The sequence below is a fragment of the Mus pahari genome, chromosome 7, assembly GCF_900095145.1.
Source record: "Mus pahari chromosome 7, PAHARI_EIJ_v1.1, whole genome shotgun sequence".
NCBI classification, from domain to species: domain Eukaryota; kingdom Metazoa; phylum Chordata; class Mammalia; order Rodentia; family Muridae; genus Mus; species Mus pahari.
This window is the reverse complement of record NC_034596.1, coordinates 62,291,168-62,309,206: the sequence shown is the minus strand read 5'-3', so window position 1 is coordinate 62,309,206 and position 18,039 is coordinate 62,291,168. Positions and strand designations below refer to the sequence as shown.

Genomic DNA, 18,039 nt, shown 5'->3' with positions numbered 1-18,039 from the left:
CTCTCTCTCTCTCTCTCTCTCTCTCTCTCTCTCTCTCTCTCTCTCTCCAGGTCTTGCCTTTTCTCTCCTATCCAGCTAATAGGCTGATCAGCTTTTTATTGAACAATAAGATGATAATGTTTTACAAATCCCGTGTCAGGAAATGCTTCATAATAATGACAATAACAAAATCCAGACTACATCCACATCATCAGAATACACAGTGCACAAGACCATCTCCCAACATGACCCAGTTAGTCCTTTCCTACATATTACTTTCAACAGAAATAAGAATCATGTAGAGGCAATTTCTTTTTCTCATGTTTGCACAAATAAAGAATCTGACTTTCATTCATTAATAAATAAAAAAAAAGGTCATGAAATTAACTGCATGGATTTTTCAACTCTTTTGGCCGTAGATACTTTCCAATTGTCTAACATGATACTGGTCTCTAATTTAGCTATAGGGTCAGGACCATGCTGCTTCTTTAAGGTTTTCATTTGTTCCTCCCTACATGCCCCAACTTCTCTTTTAAAAGGAGAAGACAAGCTGAGAGCAGAAGCTCTAAACTCCATCCTTCCACCTCACCTCCATGGGGTGCAGCAAGTGGATTCTGATAACATGGAAAGGAATCAATCTGTTATGAGTTCCCTCACAGAGGGGAAAGAAATGCCCACAGGCATTATTTTCTTTTCATGGTGTGTGCTCTTCAGTCTCAGGTCAACATTATTGCTCCAAGATCTCCACATAAAATGAAATATTGTTTTTTTTTTTTTTTTTAAAGGAAAAGGTCAAGTTCTAAATAAAGTACAATTCGGGGAAATACATGGAGAGATGGGTATTTCCATAGAGTATGTGTCAGTGGAAAAGCTCTCAAAAGAGAATTATATCAGAGTTAGCATTCCTCCAGGAAATGGAAAAAATGATATAATTATATATTGATTAAAAATTATTCAGGTAACATTGGCTATGCAGTATATTTTTATTTGGTTAGCCACTATTATAACTGAGTACAACACAAAACTATGTACAGGTGTCTTAACTGATGACATTTTTACAATGAGGAAAATACTTGATAAGTGTTTATGGGTACATAATAAACATTAGGCGCTATGATTTCATTTTTATGTTCTGGGTTTATCATAATTGACTGGAGTATGCTCATTGATAAGTTATCTTTATCAATGAATATACCAATTCAAGTCAAGGAAAAAAAGGCAGGTTATTTGAGAACAGGCCTACTGGCCAAGTTCAACAGCTTCAGGGATCAAAGAAAGCCACATAGAGATTATGGTGGGGAGGGTGTTTATGGGTTCTAGGTGAAGGAAAATGATGTATCTGTGGATGACTCCAGTGAATGTTAATGGTGCAGACACTTGTAAGAGTGAGCAAGAAATCACACTTTATTAATAATTTTGCAGAACAGTAAAAAGGTAAGGGAGATCTCCAAGATATAAGGGTTTAGTAAAGAGACAGTAGACATCTCAGAGGCAGTGAGAGGAATTCCAGCAGGTCACTGTGGCAAAATGGCCAATGGGCCTTTTATGGGATAATGGGTGAAGACTGAGGTAATGTTATGATTTGACAAATTAGAGGACCCCACAGTTTTGCATGATTTCTTAGCAAAGAGAGAGGATCATGTTTTTAGTGTTAAAAGCCAGGGATGCCCTCTTAATCTCTGACTCTGGCTTTGTTAATATTGACCTTGACTGTAAGCCAGCCCTTAGGCACTGCCTGGTGATGCTCCCTTTGACCTTGTAGATGTCCTAAGCACTGACTGTTGATGACATTAAATTAAGTCATCTTTGTTCTCAGCTACCCAGAAGCAGAAGCAGTGTTCATGGTCATTTTTCTGTCTATAGGGTCTTTTGGGGTAGAGTCAGGCTTAACAGAAGCCAACCTTACAATTTAGTCTACTATAATTAACTGCATTAGAAGCAATGTATTAAAATCATGAATATGTAAGAAGCAATAATGCCGACCTTGCATTTCCCAAAGGGGAAATGTCTCATGCAGCTATTCATGCTGCCCACCATTCACCAGTGCCTGTCTGTCTTTTTCTTCTCAAGAGCATTCTGCTGTCTCACAGCCAGCTGCACACATTTTTTTTTGTCCCTCATCATTAGTGATGGTGGCTTTGCTGTTTTAACCCTCACACTCTATTTTTACTTACTATCCTTCCCCACTGCAGTGTCCATGAGCAACTTGTAGGTCTCAGCATGGGCCCATATCCTGTCCAGTCTACGATGAGTCAAACCCTGACTCAACAGTAAGTTATAACAAGTGACTCTAAGGTCATACTTATAACATTTTACAACTAAAATATGATAATATTTGTGAAGTGGAATGAGTATAGCCCTCAGGAAGTATAATGAAGCACTGTGATACATCTAACTAGTGTACTATGGATCATGACAGCAGCTGACCAACTAAAGTAGCCATCCAAAGATTCCTAAGTTTTAAAAATAGTACATGATAGAAAACCAAATATGTTTGGATTTATTCAAAACACTACAGGAATAGAACAAAAGCCGAAAAGAACTCTGAAGGAACAAATGGCAAACTTAAGTTTGTTAGTAATTATATTAAATGTGAGTGAAATTAGCCTTCCCATAAACCGTTAAAAGTGGTAGACTGAATTGTTTCAAAAGAAATAATCTACAGTATACATACTGTCATGGACTGGATTCATACCATAAATATGAAGGCACAGGAAAAGTGTGGGGGATACATAATTGCCACAATGGGAAGAAAAGGGACAGTTGACGTGGCTGTGTTGTTTAAAAAGTAACTTCCAAGGCAGTGAATTGAATAAGAAGAGTAAGAGGTCACATTTAATAATCTTGGATGGATTGTAAATGTATGTACACATAATAGTGGAACTTCGAGATTCATGAACTAAGAAATAATACCAGGATAGACTATTGTGGAATCATACTTGACTATTTTAGTTCCCATGTATCAAAATTTGGAATAATATGTAGACATAAAATTGTTAATTATTTTAGAAGACATGAACTATTCCACCAAGCACATTTATTGGACTCATATTTATAGATCACTATAGTGCTCATCAGAGCGGATAATGTGTTAATTCAACAACTTACTTGTTGGAAAAAAGAGAAAATTAGTCTTTTTAGAATCCGTGGTATCCTGGAGGTACTTGCCATTGCAAACCTGTAAGAGAAGTAGGTGAAAATAGCATATGACTTGGAAAGAAAGGAGAAGTATATTTTTCATAAATCATATTTTTATAGAAAATCTAAGAAATTTGTTGGAAAATCAATATAAATTATTCATATATTTTAATAATGGCATCATAGAAAGTTGCTTAAAATCAGTAATTATTTTGGCATATGCCCACTCTTGGCATTTGTAGGAGACTGATTTTGTATACAATGGCATAATGTTTGTGTAAAATCTCTAGATAATCTCTTGTATACTTTAATAACTAGTTACTTATGATACCTAGTGCAATATAAACGATAGATAATAGATGCTAGTAATGTTCTTTAAGGAATAATTACCAAAAAGGAATTCTGTTTGTGTTTAGGATAAACACATTCTCTCTTAAATATTTTTAATCCATGACTACTTGAGTCTACATTTCCAACTCATAAATATACTGGGCTAATGGCAATAACTATTTTGAAATTTTAGGTTTAAAAATATACAGCTAATGACATCAAAATGGAAACAAATTTAATAAAATGTGTGTAAGGTTCCAAAATATTTCAAAAAGGTTAAACAAAAAATGTTAACCGTATTTCTTTGTTCATATTCAGGGATGGAAAGAATAGCTATTATTTGATGTATATTAAATTCCAAACTTCTTTGTGGACTCTATGGAGTGAAACAATTCTAATTAAACTCCTAACTTTTTTTGTAGGAAATCAAACACTTATTCTAGATGTTATATAACAGAAAAGGAAAAAGGAACTAAGTCACTCTATCTCACTTCAATGCCTCTATAAAGCCAATGTAATCAAAATGGTGCAGATTTGAATACTGATGAGTAAACAGATCAATGGGATGGAGTACAGATACATAAATAGACTTCTAGAGTTACATATCTAGAGTAGTAGACAATTTAAAAACACTAGCACAGTCTACTGGAGAAAAAATGCTAGAAAACAAATAGGCAGGGAAGATGATTGAGTATGTAAATGTTGGCTGAATAAATACTGTGACCTAAGTTTGGATCCCTAACACCCATATTTAAATACTAGCTTTGAGGTATTTATTTGTAACCCCTGCCCTGGAGGTACAAGCAAACCTTAGGACTTTCTGTCCAGCCAGTTTAGCCCAAACAGTGAACTCCAGGTTCAATGAGGAGACCCTACCTGAAAAAACAAAAAACAAAAAACAAAAAAACCAGTTGGAAAATAACAGAGAAGGATAGCCTCATATCCACCTCTGGCCTCTACATCTATATGTGAGCACACCTACACTTACATATGCACACACACACACACACACACACACACATAAACACACACACACATACCTTTGGATATATTGTACTGGAACAACTAGATATCTATATTAAAAACCCTAAAACAATAATTCACATTACACACAAGTATAAAACTGACTAAAGATCTAATTATAAGGAAATAAACTATAATCTGTAAGAGGAAATCAAAACAAATTCAGAAAATATAAAGACTTTTCAAAAACAGAACATAAGATTCAGTTATTAAAAATTAGACTTTAATAAAAGTGCAGACTTCTCTTGTTCCAAAGATATTAAAAAGTGAAAAAGCAAGAAACAAAACATAATATCTCAAGTATATAAAGAATTCTTATAACTCAATATGAAAATATCTAACTTAAAATTGACAAAAACCTTCAATAGACATTTCATAAAGTAGTATATAATTGGCCAGTAACCATATGAAAAATCATCACCATTGCTATGTATCATAGAAATCTAAACCACAATGAGGTCATACACAGCAATGACCACAGCACACTTCAGGAGTTCCCTGCCCATGATACAAGCATGAGAGAGGTGGCCCTGCCATTTGTCTGCCATTCAATGACATGAGTATGGGAGAGATGTCCCCCACTCCTACTCATGCCTGCCACCTACAGCAAGAAAGAGAGCTTGCCCATATGTCATCAGCATCAGAGAGCTGGCCCTGCCCCTTACCAACATTCAGGAAGAACAGACCTCAGCTGGGTAGCATAGTAGGGCTGTCCTTGGATATGAGGGTTGTGGGTGAGCTGCCCTGCCTCTTGTCTGCTGTTCTATGGTATCACAGAGAGAGAGAGAGAGAGAGAGAGAGAGAGAGAGAGAGAGAGAGAGATTGAGATTCCCCTTCCCAACCTTTGCTCACACTGGGGACAGGTGGGAGAAGTGGCCTTATGGGGTCATGAGAGCAAGAGAGCAGACCCTGGCCCTCACTTGCTTCAGCACTCAGGAGAGCGGGTCCTTCACCTCACCTGAGCAGCAGGAGAATTGGACCTGGGTGTGAAGGTGGCAGGTGAGCCTCTCTATGGGCTTGAGCTAGGGAGCACTGCCCCACCTCTTATCTGCTGGGCAATGACCCAGACAATGGAGAGAAGTTCTCCTCCCTTCGTCCTCTATGGCAGGTGGGAGAGCTGGCCCTAGGGTCTTGAGAGTGGGAGAACTGGCCATGTTCATCTTTTACTGCAGCACTTGGGAAAGCAGACCCTGTGCCTCAGTTAGGCAGTGGAGTAGAGCTGGCCCTCATTGTGGTGTTTGCTGGTGAACCTCACCAAAGGCCTGAGATTAGGAGAGCCAGCTGGCTGAGCAGCTCTGGATACCTCTTAGGCCCAGACCCAGGGATTTGAATTGACCCTTCCCCACATCTTCCCTATGGAGAACTGCTGAAATGCATGGAAGGGTCGGTCCTACCAATTCTATGGGATCTCCATGACACAGGGAAACAATAGAAATTCAAGCGAAGTCCCAGTGAGAGTCTAGCATTAATAGGGTAAAAGAAGCTAGGGGCCTAATACCAGACCAATGAGATATTGCCATGAATACTTGCAAGCAAAGAAGTGTGGACAAATGAGTATACTGTGGGACACACTGTGACACAATCCCGCTTCCACAATGAAACTTAATTACTCTGTTTGGGGTGGGGGTGGGGGTTTGCAAGGGTGGAAGGTGGGTATGAAGGGAGGTGGATACAGGTATGAATGGGATGTAGGTACGTGATGTGAAATTCACAAAAAAAAAACAATAATAAGGTTATTTTTAAAATAAATATAAAACATCTTATGCCCTAATCACGATGACAGCAATTACCCTAGATGAGTACAGAGCACTAGTATATGTAAGTATATACTAGTACATATAAATGTAGTATATACAAGTGTATATCTGCTTAACATCTTGGCTGTGCTACCTGAAATAGCATCAAATTCTGAGAAAACAAATATCTACTGACAGGTGGAAGTGAACAACTTTGAGCAGCTCAGGAAATGCGTTTTTACTTAGTTGTAGAGACCTGAAGAACAAGTGGCACATGCAGCAATATGAATGAGTTCATATTGTTCAAGCAGTATGGTTCTGGAAAGGAAAGTTTAGACTTCATGAGTATAGCATATGAAAAATTTACCAGATAACACTAATTTATAATAGTAGAGAAAAAAAGTTTCTTGTTTTGTCAACACCGAGGATGCCTAAAACTAATTTCAAAGGGCTAGGGTCTGTGTCTTGCTTGAAGTACAGGTTATGAATTCATACATATTTTCCAAACTCAGGAAAATCTGTGCTTAAAATATGTGCGATTGAGAGAAAAAGAGTGTAGCTCAATGTCAGAGAGTTATGCCAGCCGGCATGAGGGGCTAAGTTCGGTCTCCAGCACTCCCATAATGACCTGCATTGTGTCTCAGTGACGCACTAGTGAGAAGTGGAAGATATTCACCAACTAAACCGGAGTGAGCATAGAAAATGCTACATGAAATCTACGTTATTCATGTATTCACATTTCAAATCTATATTATATTTATATATGTTACGAAAAAATAGTTTTCCTAACACCCTGTGTTCATTTTCCTTCTAAACCGGTGGCAAAATACTTGGTTTGAGGGACATTAAATGGGCCATGCTTTGCAGTATTTTTCTCCCCCAGGATAACCATTATATTTTCTTCAGTTATATGCCTTGTTTTGAAAGACAGAATGACCAAATAAATCAGTATCAAAAGATATAAAAATTTAAATTAGGAAGATATGGATCAAATTATGTGTGCTCACCATTGTGTAGGTGGACAATGCTATCTCTGCTCAGATAACGGGCAGAGATCAGCAAAACTAATGAGGGGCAGGGATTCCAAATGACTTCTCATGGCTTCCTCGCGTGAGTTTGGAGCATGCAAGAGATGCAGTGTATGCAGGATAAACAGTCTGAAATCTTGGTTTTCCTTGTGAGAAAAGAATATATATTCCTTGGTGCCAAGGAAGTCTCTTTTCCTTCGGACCATTTTAACATTAAGAACCTTAGTAAAACACTACCTGGATGATTTCCACTAACTAAACACCAATTAAAGCGGTTTGAGCATACGAAGTGCTGCACAATATCTACATTAATCATATGTTTAGGTTCATGCCTTGGGTTACTACTGTGACTAATCTGGAGTTTATAAGATGAAAAAAGGCCTTGTAATTTGAAGTCCTTTCTCTATTCTGTTCTGAGAGTCAGGTTCATAGATGTAGTTATCCTCAGGAGTTGTAGTAAAATCTACTGTATTGATTCAACTTATGTTTTGGAGAAAACAAATGTTCCTAGAATGGTTTTTACATGGTGTTTACATTCACTTTCTATCGCTGTGATAAATATGTTGACAAAGAGCAACATTGAGAGGAAAGGTTTTATTTCATCTTACAAGTCCCAAGTTATACCTTATGACTGAGGGATGTCGGGGCAGGAACCTGAAGTCAGAAACTGAAGCAGAGGACAAGGATAAATGCTGCCTACCAGGTTGCTATCCAGGGCTTCTGAAGCTTACATTCTACTACAACGTAGGTCTACCTGTGCAGGAGTAGTACTGTCCAGAGTGAACTAGGCCTTCCCACATTAATCATTAATCAAGAAAATGCCTCCAGAGACATGTCCATAAGCCAAATTGACATTTCCTCTTTCCAGATAGTCTTATTTTGTGTCAATTCGACAAAAAACAATCAGCACCAGCACACATAGATATCAAGTGATAATAAAACCAATCACTGAAAGAATCAAAGGACTTCTCAGATCAGTGGACTCCCAGGCATGTCCCTAAACTCCAGTTATCTGCTTAATCACCTGGCATCTGTCCATTATCCTGACTAGATGTTTAATGGATGAGAACAATACAGAAAGTGTTTCAAGGGCATGCCAGAAAATAGACATAAAGCAGTCAGGACAGAGAGTCTTACTGCAAACCATGATGTGTCTTCTTTTTCCAGTGGAGGAGTTTTATGCTTGTGCGCGTGCATGTGTGCTCGTGTGTGTGTGTGTGTGTGTGTGTGTGTGTGTGTGTGTGTGTGTGAGAGAGAGAGAGAGAGAGAGAGATTTAAATAGAACTGTAAATTGAAGAAATTAATATATATTTTTGTTTATATTTTTGTTTCCAAACACAGGCAATAATCAAAGTCATAGAATAGAATCTTCTTATATTATTCTAGTAAACTTTTGTTTTAATTTTAAGATGCCATAAGGCAGCAATTTATAGAAGCTCAGGGAACTAACTGTGGGAGAGTACCTATGTCAAACCAGAGCCAAACCAGAACTCCTGAGCAAAGCGAAAGGAACTCTTAATTTGAAGTCCTTTCTTTATCCTGCTCGGAAAATCATATTCACAGATGATATAATTTACTCTTGGGAGTTGTAGTGAAATCTACTCTTTTAATAAAAGTTGCATGCTTTAGAGAAAGCAAATGTTCCTAGAAAACACACAGCATGGCCTCTGTACTCCTCCCCCTGCCCAGGGACACTCCGTGTTCCCTGCCTGCATGGCTTTTGTCGCATTCGTATTCAGGGATGTATGCCCCCGTGTGAGCAGCAGTAACCCTTGCCAAGAAGTTCGCGCTCACACTATGACCATTCAGTTCTCTCATTCTGGGAGTTTCTAGGCAGTTCATTTATCTGTTACCTCTATACACACACCCCAAGAATGGTTCTTCAAATGAAAGCAAGGCTTTTACGTACTTTGATAATACTCAGTTTTAAGAAAGCACATAGCATTGGGGGAAGACTGAGCACATTTATCGGCAGCTTATTATGTATCCGTTATTTCCAAGTTAAATGTTTAATAAAATATGTATAATTTTCACTTGAGAGATTCACTCAGTCAATTGTTCTCTTTAAAAACTCCTGAGTTGATAATGTTTTCAGACAACGATACAATATGGCGAAGAAAAGGACTCTCAGGGACACAGTAGTAATTTATGTTCCTTACATAAAGGAGGGCAGAGTACGTGGACAGAGGGCCTTTTTCTGTTATTAGTAACATCATGGCAGGTGGTTCACAAGTCTCTATGCATAAATTTGGGACATAGTGGAGCAATGTACCTTCTCCTTATAGGTGCAGATCCTATTCTAGGATGCATGTTATTATAAAAGTGACAGGGTCTAGATTTGTGTACAAACAAGCACACAATCAGATGTAAGCAACCATGCATAGAGCTACTGGTGGCTGGAGTAGAAAGTGTCTGGACAATGGTCCAGAACAAATATTTTTGATTTGATAACCACATATCATATTTCCTGTTGCTTAAGATAGCTCCTTTCTGTATTTAATACAAGTTGTGTCACAACATGAAGATAAGGGAAATCTAATTTTAGCATATATGCTTCCCTCCCTGTGGCAGAAGACTAAGAGTTGTATGTGTTGCACATACGCATGGCAGTCTATAGTGGGGTGGTCACCCTTTAGTTATTATACTATTATATGATGACTCTGGTTCTCAAGCACTTTACTCGTGCTGATTGTGAAAATACTGAAAATACTCACAAGCAGAAACCCATGGTTCCTAAAATATTTTTACAATGTATTCTTAATTAACATATCATGTGTTAGTGCTAAGTTTGCCATGGGTTTTATTTTCATTCTTTTATTGGTTATTTTATTTATTTACATTTTAAATGTTATCCCCATTCACAGTTTCCCCACTACAAGCCTCCTCTCTCCTCCTCCCACCCCCCTGCCGCTATGAGGGTGCTCCCCCCAGCCACCCACCCAACCCTGCCTCAGCAGCCTAGCATTCCCCTATCCTGGATCATCAAGCCTCCACAGGACCAAGGAGCTCCCTTCCCCGTGATGCCAGATAAGGCAATCCTCTGCTACATATCCAGCTGGAGCCATAGGTACCCCCTGTGTACTTTTTAGTTGGTGATTTAGTCCCTGTGAGCTTTGAGGGTGTAGGGTGATCTGGTTGGTTGATATTGTTGTTCTTCCTATGAGGTTGCAAACTCCTTCAGCTCCTACACGCCTTGCCCTAACTTCCCCATTGGGGTCCCCACACTCAGTCCAATGTTTGGCTGTGTACATCGGCATCTGTATTGGTCCAGCTCTGGCAGAGCCTCTCAGGGGACAGCCATACCAGGCCCCTGTCAGCAATCACTTCTTGGCATCAGCAATAGTGTCTGGGTTTGGTGTCAACAAATATGATGGATCCAGAAGTGGGGTAGTATCTGGATTTGCCATGGATTTTAGTAACTAGTCTTCTTATGTTAAGCAATACACACTTGAGAAGTTTTAGATTTATTATTTCTGGTTTGAATTTTAAATAGTCTCATTGCTATTATTATGATGATTATGTTAATTCCCATTCAGTTAATTGTTAAGATGAGGTACTTTTCAAACTGGGAAATGAAAATCAGGAAATATACTACAATTTCCCTCTCGCTTCTGTGCTAAGTGGGTGAATAACTTCAGAATAGCTATAATGTAGGTAAATATTCAGCCCTTAATCTTATCACACATAGTTCTTAATAGTGCAACCCTGGATTATTATATCTACTTCAAGCATAGGCATTGTGTCAACCACCATAATAGATACTGGCAAGACAGTCTCTTTAGAAGTGGATAGTTAGCCGGGCATGGTGGCACACTAGGGAGGCAGAGGCAGGCGGATTTCTGAGTTCGAGGCCAGCCTGGTCTACATAGTGAGTTCCACATCAGCCAGGGCTATACAGAGAAACCCTGTCTCAAAAAAAAAAAAAAAAAGTGCATAATTGGTAGAGAGCGTGAGAACCATGTTACATCCCTGTACCCATTTTAAAAGTGTTATTCTCTGCTTGCTCACTCATCATAAAGTAGAACATTGGCATCAAAAGCAATGCTAATTATTCTCTCACAGATGGCCAGCAGTGCCTGCTTTTAATATTCTATTGTATAATACCACCAGTTATAACATATTGATAATTTCTATTTCATGCCTCTTTTATTATATGTCCAGTACTGCTGTAGACCACTGGCCTTCCTAACTGTACATAGTAGGATACCTTCTTGTGTGTTTGCTTTGTTGTAATCAGTCATTGGAACAGGGAAAGGAGCATTTGTATGGGAAGAATTCTGCCTTCTAGGTTGAGAGTATGTGCATCTAATACCACGAGGCCTTGACTTTCTTAGGAACTTCTTTGGACTCAGTAGCAAACTATTTTATATTTATATAAATACTCCTTATTCGTGAGTAACGATCTCTGTATAGAACCCTATACTACTGAGGTTCTAGTTTCCATTGAGCCTCTCACATGTGTCAGCATCATGGGCCTAAATATGCAACTCACACCAATATATAAACTCACACAAACACAAAAACTAACGCTTCCTCTTGTTGCAGGCTCTTGTTCACTGCCTTGTGTTTAATTCTATGTTCCTTAACCTCAGAAGAATTTTTGTTTGTTTCTTTGCAAGCTTAAGCATACTTTGGCAAAGTTTTTCGATTATAATGTAATCTGACATTCTTGGGCACAAATGTGAGAATAGTTAGTGTTTTAGCCAGCTCTGTCATGTCAGCAGTTCATCATGGTTTATTCTGGTGGGAAATTTCTCTTTCCGTATCTTGGAACGTGAAGTAAAATAGAGTTGATTTCATTTGTGAGGATTTTATCAGTACCTCCTAGGATAGTGACCTATATAAGTAGGTTAATGATCTTCAACAAATGAAAAATGAACTGATATCCCTCATACATATTCAAGTATATTCTATAATTCATTCTCTAAGGTAAATTTACATATTATTTATCTTCCTACAGCCTCTTTTATGAGAAATATTGATTTTACAGAGCATATATTTACTCTGGGCCATAATCACTTCCTTTCCCTTTTTGTCTTTATATATGTATGTAATATAGCTTTATTAGTCTGTCCATATAATCTAAAACACCTTAATGCTTTAATATTTCAGTATATTTGTAGCTTTGTGCTTGAAATTATGTTTTCAAAGCTCAGTTTAAAAGTTTAAATTTTTTCCCTAAAATATAATGTTTGTATTATTATAAAAATTTTATGCAAAATTCTGAGCACTGTGATCACTTCTATCTGAAAAATTTAAAGATATTTTAAAAACTAGGCTCTATATACTGACATGCATTGTGTTTCTAAAAATGATCTCCAAGTTTGGGTAGTGGATAGGGATTTAGGTCAGTTAATCTAAAAATTTCAAACTGGAACATGTGCAAAATAAAATTAGAAGGTAAAAAGTAAGAAAATATTCTTTATATTCTCACTAGAACTAGAATAAAAAATGAATGCTATATAAAGAACAACAACAACAAAAATGTTGGGAATTCATTCTCTCTTCAACCAGCAGATGTCATGTTTGGATGTCAGAGCTCAAAACTATATTTCCATCATGACTACGTGTGTCTTACGATTGAGAGGGAACAAATGTAAAGTATCAGAGAATACATTCCATATGTGTTTTTAGAACTAATGACTATCTATAACCATGACAGCATCTGTTTTATTACCAATAAGTACTATTAATGCACCTTGTAAACCTCACCTCATTTTAATTCTTAGTATAATTATTCAATTAAAAGGAAAGTTCTATCAAACTATTTTTTAATCAAAATCAAGACCTTACTATATCTGATTATTTGTCTATATCATTTTCATATGTCATTGATATGTCTGTTCTGGTTCAACATTCCTTAATCTGTAGTATGAGCTATTCAGTTAATTTCAAAACTGTTTCTGAGGTAATTTTAGTTCATTTATAGAATAAATTCAATTTTAGTTAGTCAGTCACAGACTAACAGCATCAGTTTACAGATACCAAAGCAGTTGTCATCAGTCTAGTGGATTAAAACAATAATTTTTTTGTTTGTTTTTTTTGTTTTTTTCTCATTGAATTCTTGGATCAGAAGTTCTAAACAAGCCAACGAGACTAGAGCAGAGGCCAACACCAGGCCAACATTTTTGCTGGAATTCCCTGAACAATTACAGAAAACACTGCACATGATGTTCTTGTTAGGGCTTGGGTCCAGGTTACCAGAATTTAGATATTTAATGTGCTTTATCTAGGTTGACCAGCAAACTGGCAAGCATTGTATCCCTCTCTTGTCAGCACTGAGGAAATTCTTTATGGTAATGATTATTGTGCTTAATGTTTCCTGTGTCATTTATTTGTTGTGGCATTAGAGTTTGGTAAATGTGTGCCTTGTTTGTTCAAAACTTCAAACCTTACATCAGACCTACTATGACATGAAGCACAAATATTTGTTCTCTTTGTAGCAGGTGTTTTTCAAGGAAGTTAATCTTGCCTCTCCCTCTACAGTTCTTTGATGATACTGCTTTTTCCTCTTCTCTTTCTTTTCTCTTCTTTTCCTTTTCTTTTATCTTCTTTTCTTTTCTTTTCTTTTCTTTTCTTTTCTTTTCTTTTCTTTTCTTGTCTTGTCTTGTCTTGTCTTGTCTTCTCTTCTCTTCTCTTCTCTTCTCTTCTCTTCTCTTCTCTTCTCTTCTCTTCTCTTCTCTCTTCTTTTCTTCTTTCTCTTTCAATCTTGATGGCCCTTATCTTGTTTTGGGTCATGGATTGTATCAGTACTCAGAACTCAATCTTCTGTTCTCTGTGTTAGTAATCTCTTCAGTGATGCCCTCAACCTCAGCCCTTAAATTTCTGTGAGTATACCTTAAACTAGCAAGACCGTACCTCTAACTCTTAGTGTTCCCTTAGTGTAGAGTAGTTAAATCCTGGATATATTCAATTTATCCATCAAATTTCTCTAAAAACTCTTCCCCCTGAACTTCTCAAAAATCCAGTCTTTCAATAGCTCTATTTTAGTTGGTCGAAATTCCATTCTCTGAGCTGCTTAGACTATGACCCTGGGGTCATCCCCAATTTTTTTCTCATAATGCTAATCAAAGTCTTAAAACTAACCAGGAAACAGATTTGACTTTAATAATATGACTTTACAAGCAGAATAGTTTCTTATGGAAGAAGGAATATAATTTTTTTAATTTATTTTTTAATTGGATATTTTATTTGTTTACATTTCAAATGTTCTCCCCTTTCCTGGTTTCCTCTCTGCAAACACCCTACCCCATCCCCACTTACCCTGCTTCTATGATGGTGCTCCCCACCCACCCAACCCACTCCTGCCTCCCTAGCATTCCTCTACACTGGGGCATCAAGGCTTCACAGGACCAAGGGCCTCAACTCCCTTTGATGCCAGATAAGGCCCCTTCTGTTCCTTCAGTCCTTCCCCTAACTTGTCCATTGGGGTCCCTGTGCTCAGTCTGATGGTTCACTACAATCATCTGCATCTGTTTTGGTCAGAATCTGGCAGAGCCTTTCAGGAGACAGCTGTATCAGGCTCAATAGTTTGTATGTAGAAGGCCCAGTCTACAGTCACACTAAGTCATTTTCTGCTTGCAGGAAAGGCCTATGCCCCAGAATTCTACTATGACACCTACAACCCCGTGTGGCAGAACCGACATCGAGTGTATTCTTACAGTCTACAGTGGACACAGATGAACCCTGATGCAGTAGATCGGATTGTTGCATACCGCTTGGGTATTCGACAGGTAAGAAACTTGATGCTTACTTTGTTTTTGTTTTATTGTAGTCCCTTGTTGAGACTTCGTTGCTGTAATTTTTATTAATGTATTGAATGTATTGTAGAATTTATTTTTAATTTTTTAATCTCTAAATTTTATTTTATGACAATATTGCTTTACAAAACTACTCAGAATTATTTATGGATATATTAATCTATGCATTTTACATTACTGGAATAAACTTATTAATTTCCTCTCAGCCTTCTGAAGGGCTACATCTTTAGATGTGCTCAAGAGAACATATTCTTCACTGCTGCGAAAGGAATTTTAAGATGTTCTTGTGCATACTATTACTTTATGAATCCATTACACTCATTCTCTATGAGGCTAGGGGCCTTTCATATTTTTAATTGAAGGTTCAAGATATATACAGGATGTATTAAAAGTTCATATATCTGATGAATATAAATATAAATTGAAAAGTAATGAACTAAATCATTCTAATTTAGCTGAGGATTACAAATTATGTGAAATGATTTATGTATACTTTACATGAACCATTGTGAAACTCGATCCTTGTTGATATGAATGACAATTTTAAATTATATATTGCTCTTGAACTTGCGTCTTGTTAGATACATATTTTCAGGATGGATATTTCAATACTGCAAAATATTTTGAAGCAAAACTTTGAATCTCATATAACTTCTTAGTATGTGTTCCAATTCCTTAAGTAAATCAGAGACTGAAAGTCTGAGTTAGGACAAAAAAAAAAATGCCTGTATATCAACTGTTTAATCCCCATCCTCCCAGCCCATCCAATGATTCGCCATAGAGCTAATCATTGTATTGTGTTCAAATCATTTATAAGAAAATATCCAGTAATACAGAGTTCAAGGTTCATTATAAGTTAAATGTTTTCATCATTACTGTTTTTAAAATCAGAAAAGTAAAATCATGCAGACACAAGGCATTTGATAGATAAATCATTCTTATGCAGGTACTCAGAGTACAGCTAACAGCTGACCCCAGACCATTCAGAACACTTCTCTTTCAGTGTCACCCCATTTACAGGGGTACCAGGTTAACCCACAGGTCTGTTTCCAAATAATTTGTCCTGCTTCTTCCAATTTCATGCGTTTCCTTAACAAGATTGATAAATGTCAGAAATTTAAGGTTAGCATATCTTTTTCCCATCTGCTGACAGAGTCATCATTGTAAACTTGCTTCCTAAAACAAACAAACAAACAAACAAACAAAAACAAAAAACAAAAAAAAAACTAAATTAATTTAATTGCTATGTATGGGCAGAAATGCACAAACATGAAACAGTATACAAAGGTCAGAGGACAGTTTGCAGAAGCCAGTTCCTTCATTCTGCGTGTGAGTCCAGGAGATCTAACTCAAGGTGTCAGACTTACAGTCAAGCACCTTTACCCAGTAAACTTCACTGGCCCTTTCTGTGTTCTTAGTAAAATTCATATTTTAAATTATTTTCTATTTGGGGAATCTTACAGCATTCTTACTTTTCACACCTCATTCTCTTTTTATTTCAATTCCTTATACATTGTGTAATCATTACTGCTAATGTCCTGTTATACACACACGTGTACATGCATGTGTGCACTTAAACATACAGACCTAAAAACAAATGGTTATTTGCAAGGAAAACTTATAGTTGGTGCTCTTTATTGCTTAATTTTACAGATCTCTTGCTCTGTTGTTATTGTTGTTGTTTTAATATACATGGGTGTTTTGCCTGTATGTGTGTCTGGGTACCACTCCTGTGCCTGGTGTCCAAAGAGGCCAAAAGAGGGTGTCAGATTCTCTGTGACTGGAGTTATAGCAGGTGATGAGCTACTTTGTGGGTACTGAGAATCTAACCCTGATCATCTGGAAAATCCCCAGTGCTCTTTGTCAGCGAGTCACCTCTCCAGCTCACAAATCTATTTCCAATGTTAAAGTCAGAAGTTTGTCTTTAGTTTCTGACCTCATTTATATTTCTTTGGAGTAAATTCCCATTACAGTTGCGAGGCTACCTTCTTAAATCAGGGGGATTTACACAGTTTCCCTTATCCTTTTATCTCAAAACTCATGTTCAGACCCAATGTTTCTATTATGCATACAAGTCAGAATCCCTTCTTATAAATATATAAATGAATGAATAAATTATTTTATTCATCCGAATAAACATTCGAATGAATAAATAAATACATCCTTCCCTCACACTCCTTGTCTCAGCCTGTCCTGCAGTAGTTTTTGCTGATGTCGCCATGTGATTTTTCCCACTGACACCATCTCCCTTTAAAATTTGCTTTTCTGAAATGAATGTCTCCACAGAATCCATGCTGATATATTTCTTAATCACAGCTCTGTTTTATAACCATCCAACCTGCAGGAAAACACATAACCTCATCACTTCCCTGCTCCTTTTCAACAAGTTCATTAAATGGAGTTCTTCTCTTCTGCTTCTTTCCAAGATCATTCATATGTGACATGTGTACATAAACTTCCTTTTAGTCTTCCTTTGAAAATAATGAATTCTAGACACCTCTAGCTTCCAAGTCTAGACAGCCTAGCCTCATCATTTTTAGCTATATAACCCTGAGCATGTTTCTGACTTATTCCAGTCTGAGTTCCTGTTCAGCAAATTGAATATAACAATATCTACCAGATGGACCATGTCTTCACATATTCACTTCAAGTGCTTTTGCACAAAACACTCCTGGAAAGTCTTTGTGAGAGTTCTTGTACTAATTGGCAAGACAGAGTAATGTTTTTATTTTTATTTTCCAGAACATACTGTATCTCATAATTTTGTGTTGTATTTTTACGATCCATGCCGGATAGCACAGTTCCTGGTGAGATTCCTAGCCACACTTTTGAGATAAACTAATATGTAGGCATGCTTTCCCCATGGATTTCTTATTTTAATTTCAACCCTATTATTCCCGCATGAGATCTATTTTGCTGCTTCAGATTTTTCCCATCCACTTTTACTCCTGTTAAACCAGTCTTTCTCCACATAACCTGTGCTGCTAATGCACAGCACAGCCCTGATGCAGCAAATCACGTTTCTCTCAAGCATCATCCATACAG

The 18,039-nt window shown here is 37.2% G+C and overlaps 1 protein-coding gene across 1 annotated transcript in view; it reads left to right on the top strand.

Moving 5' to 3' along the window:
- Mdga2 (MAM domain containing glycosylphosphatidylinositol anchor 2) overlaps positions 1-18,039 on the top strand; it is a 744,628-nt gene that overhangs the window by 654,378 nt on the left and 72,211 nt on the right. Inside the window, exon 10 of the mRNA XM_021202038.1 lies at positions 14,819-14,967. Within this exon, the coding sequence (XP_021057697.1) occupies positions 14,819-14,967 (149 nt within the window). The remainder of the gene's footprint in view (positions 1-14,818; positions 14,968-18,039) is intronic.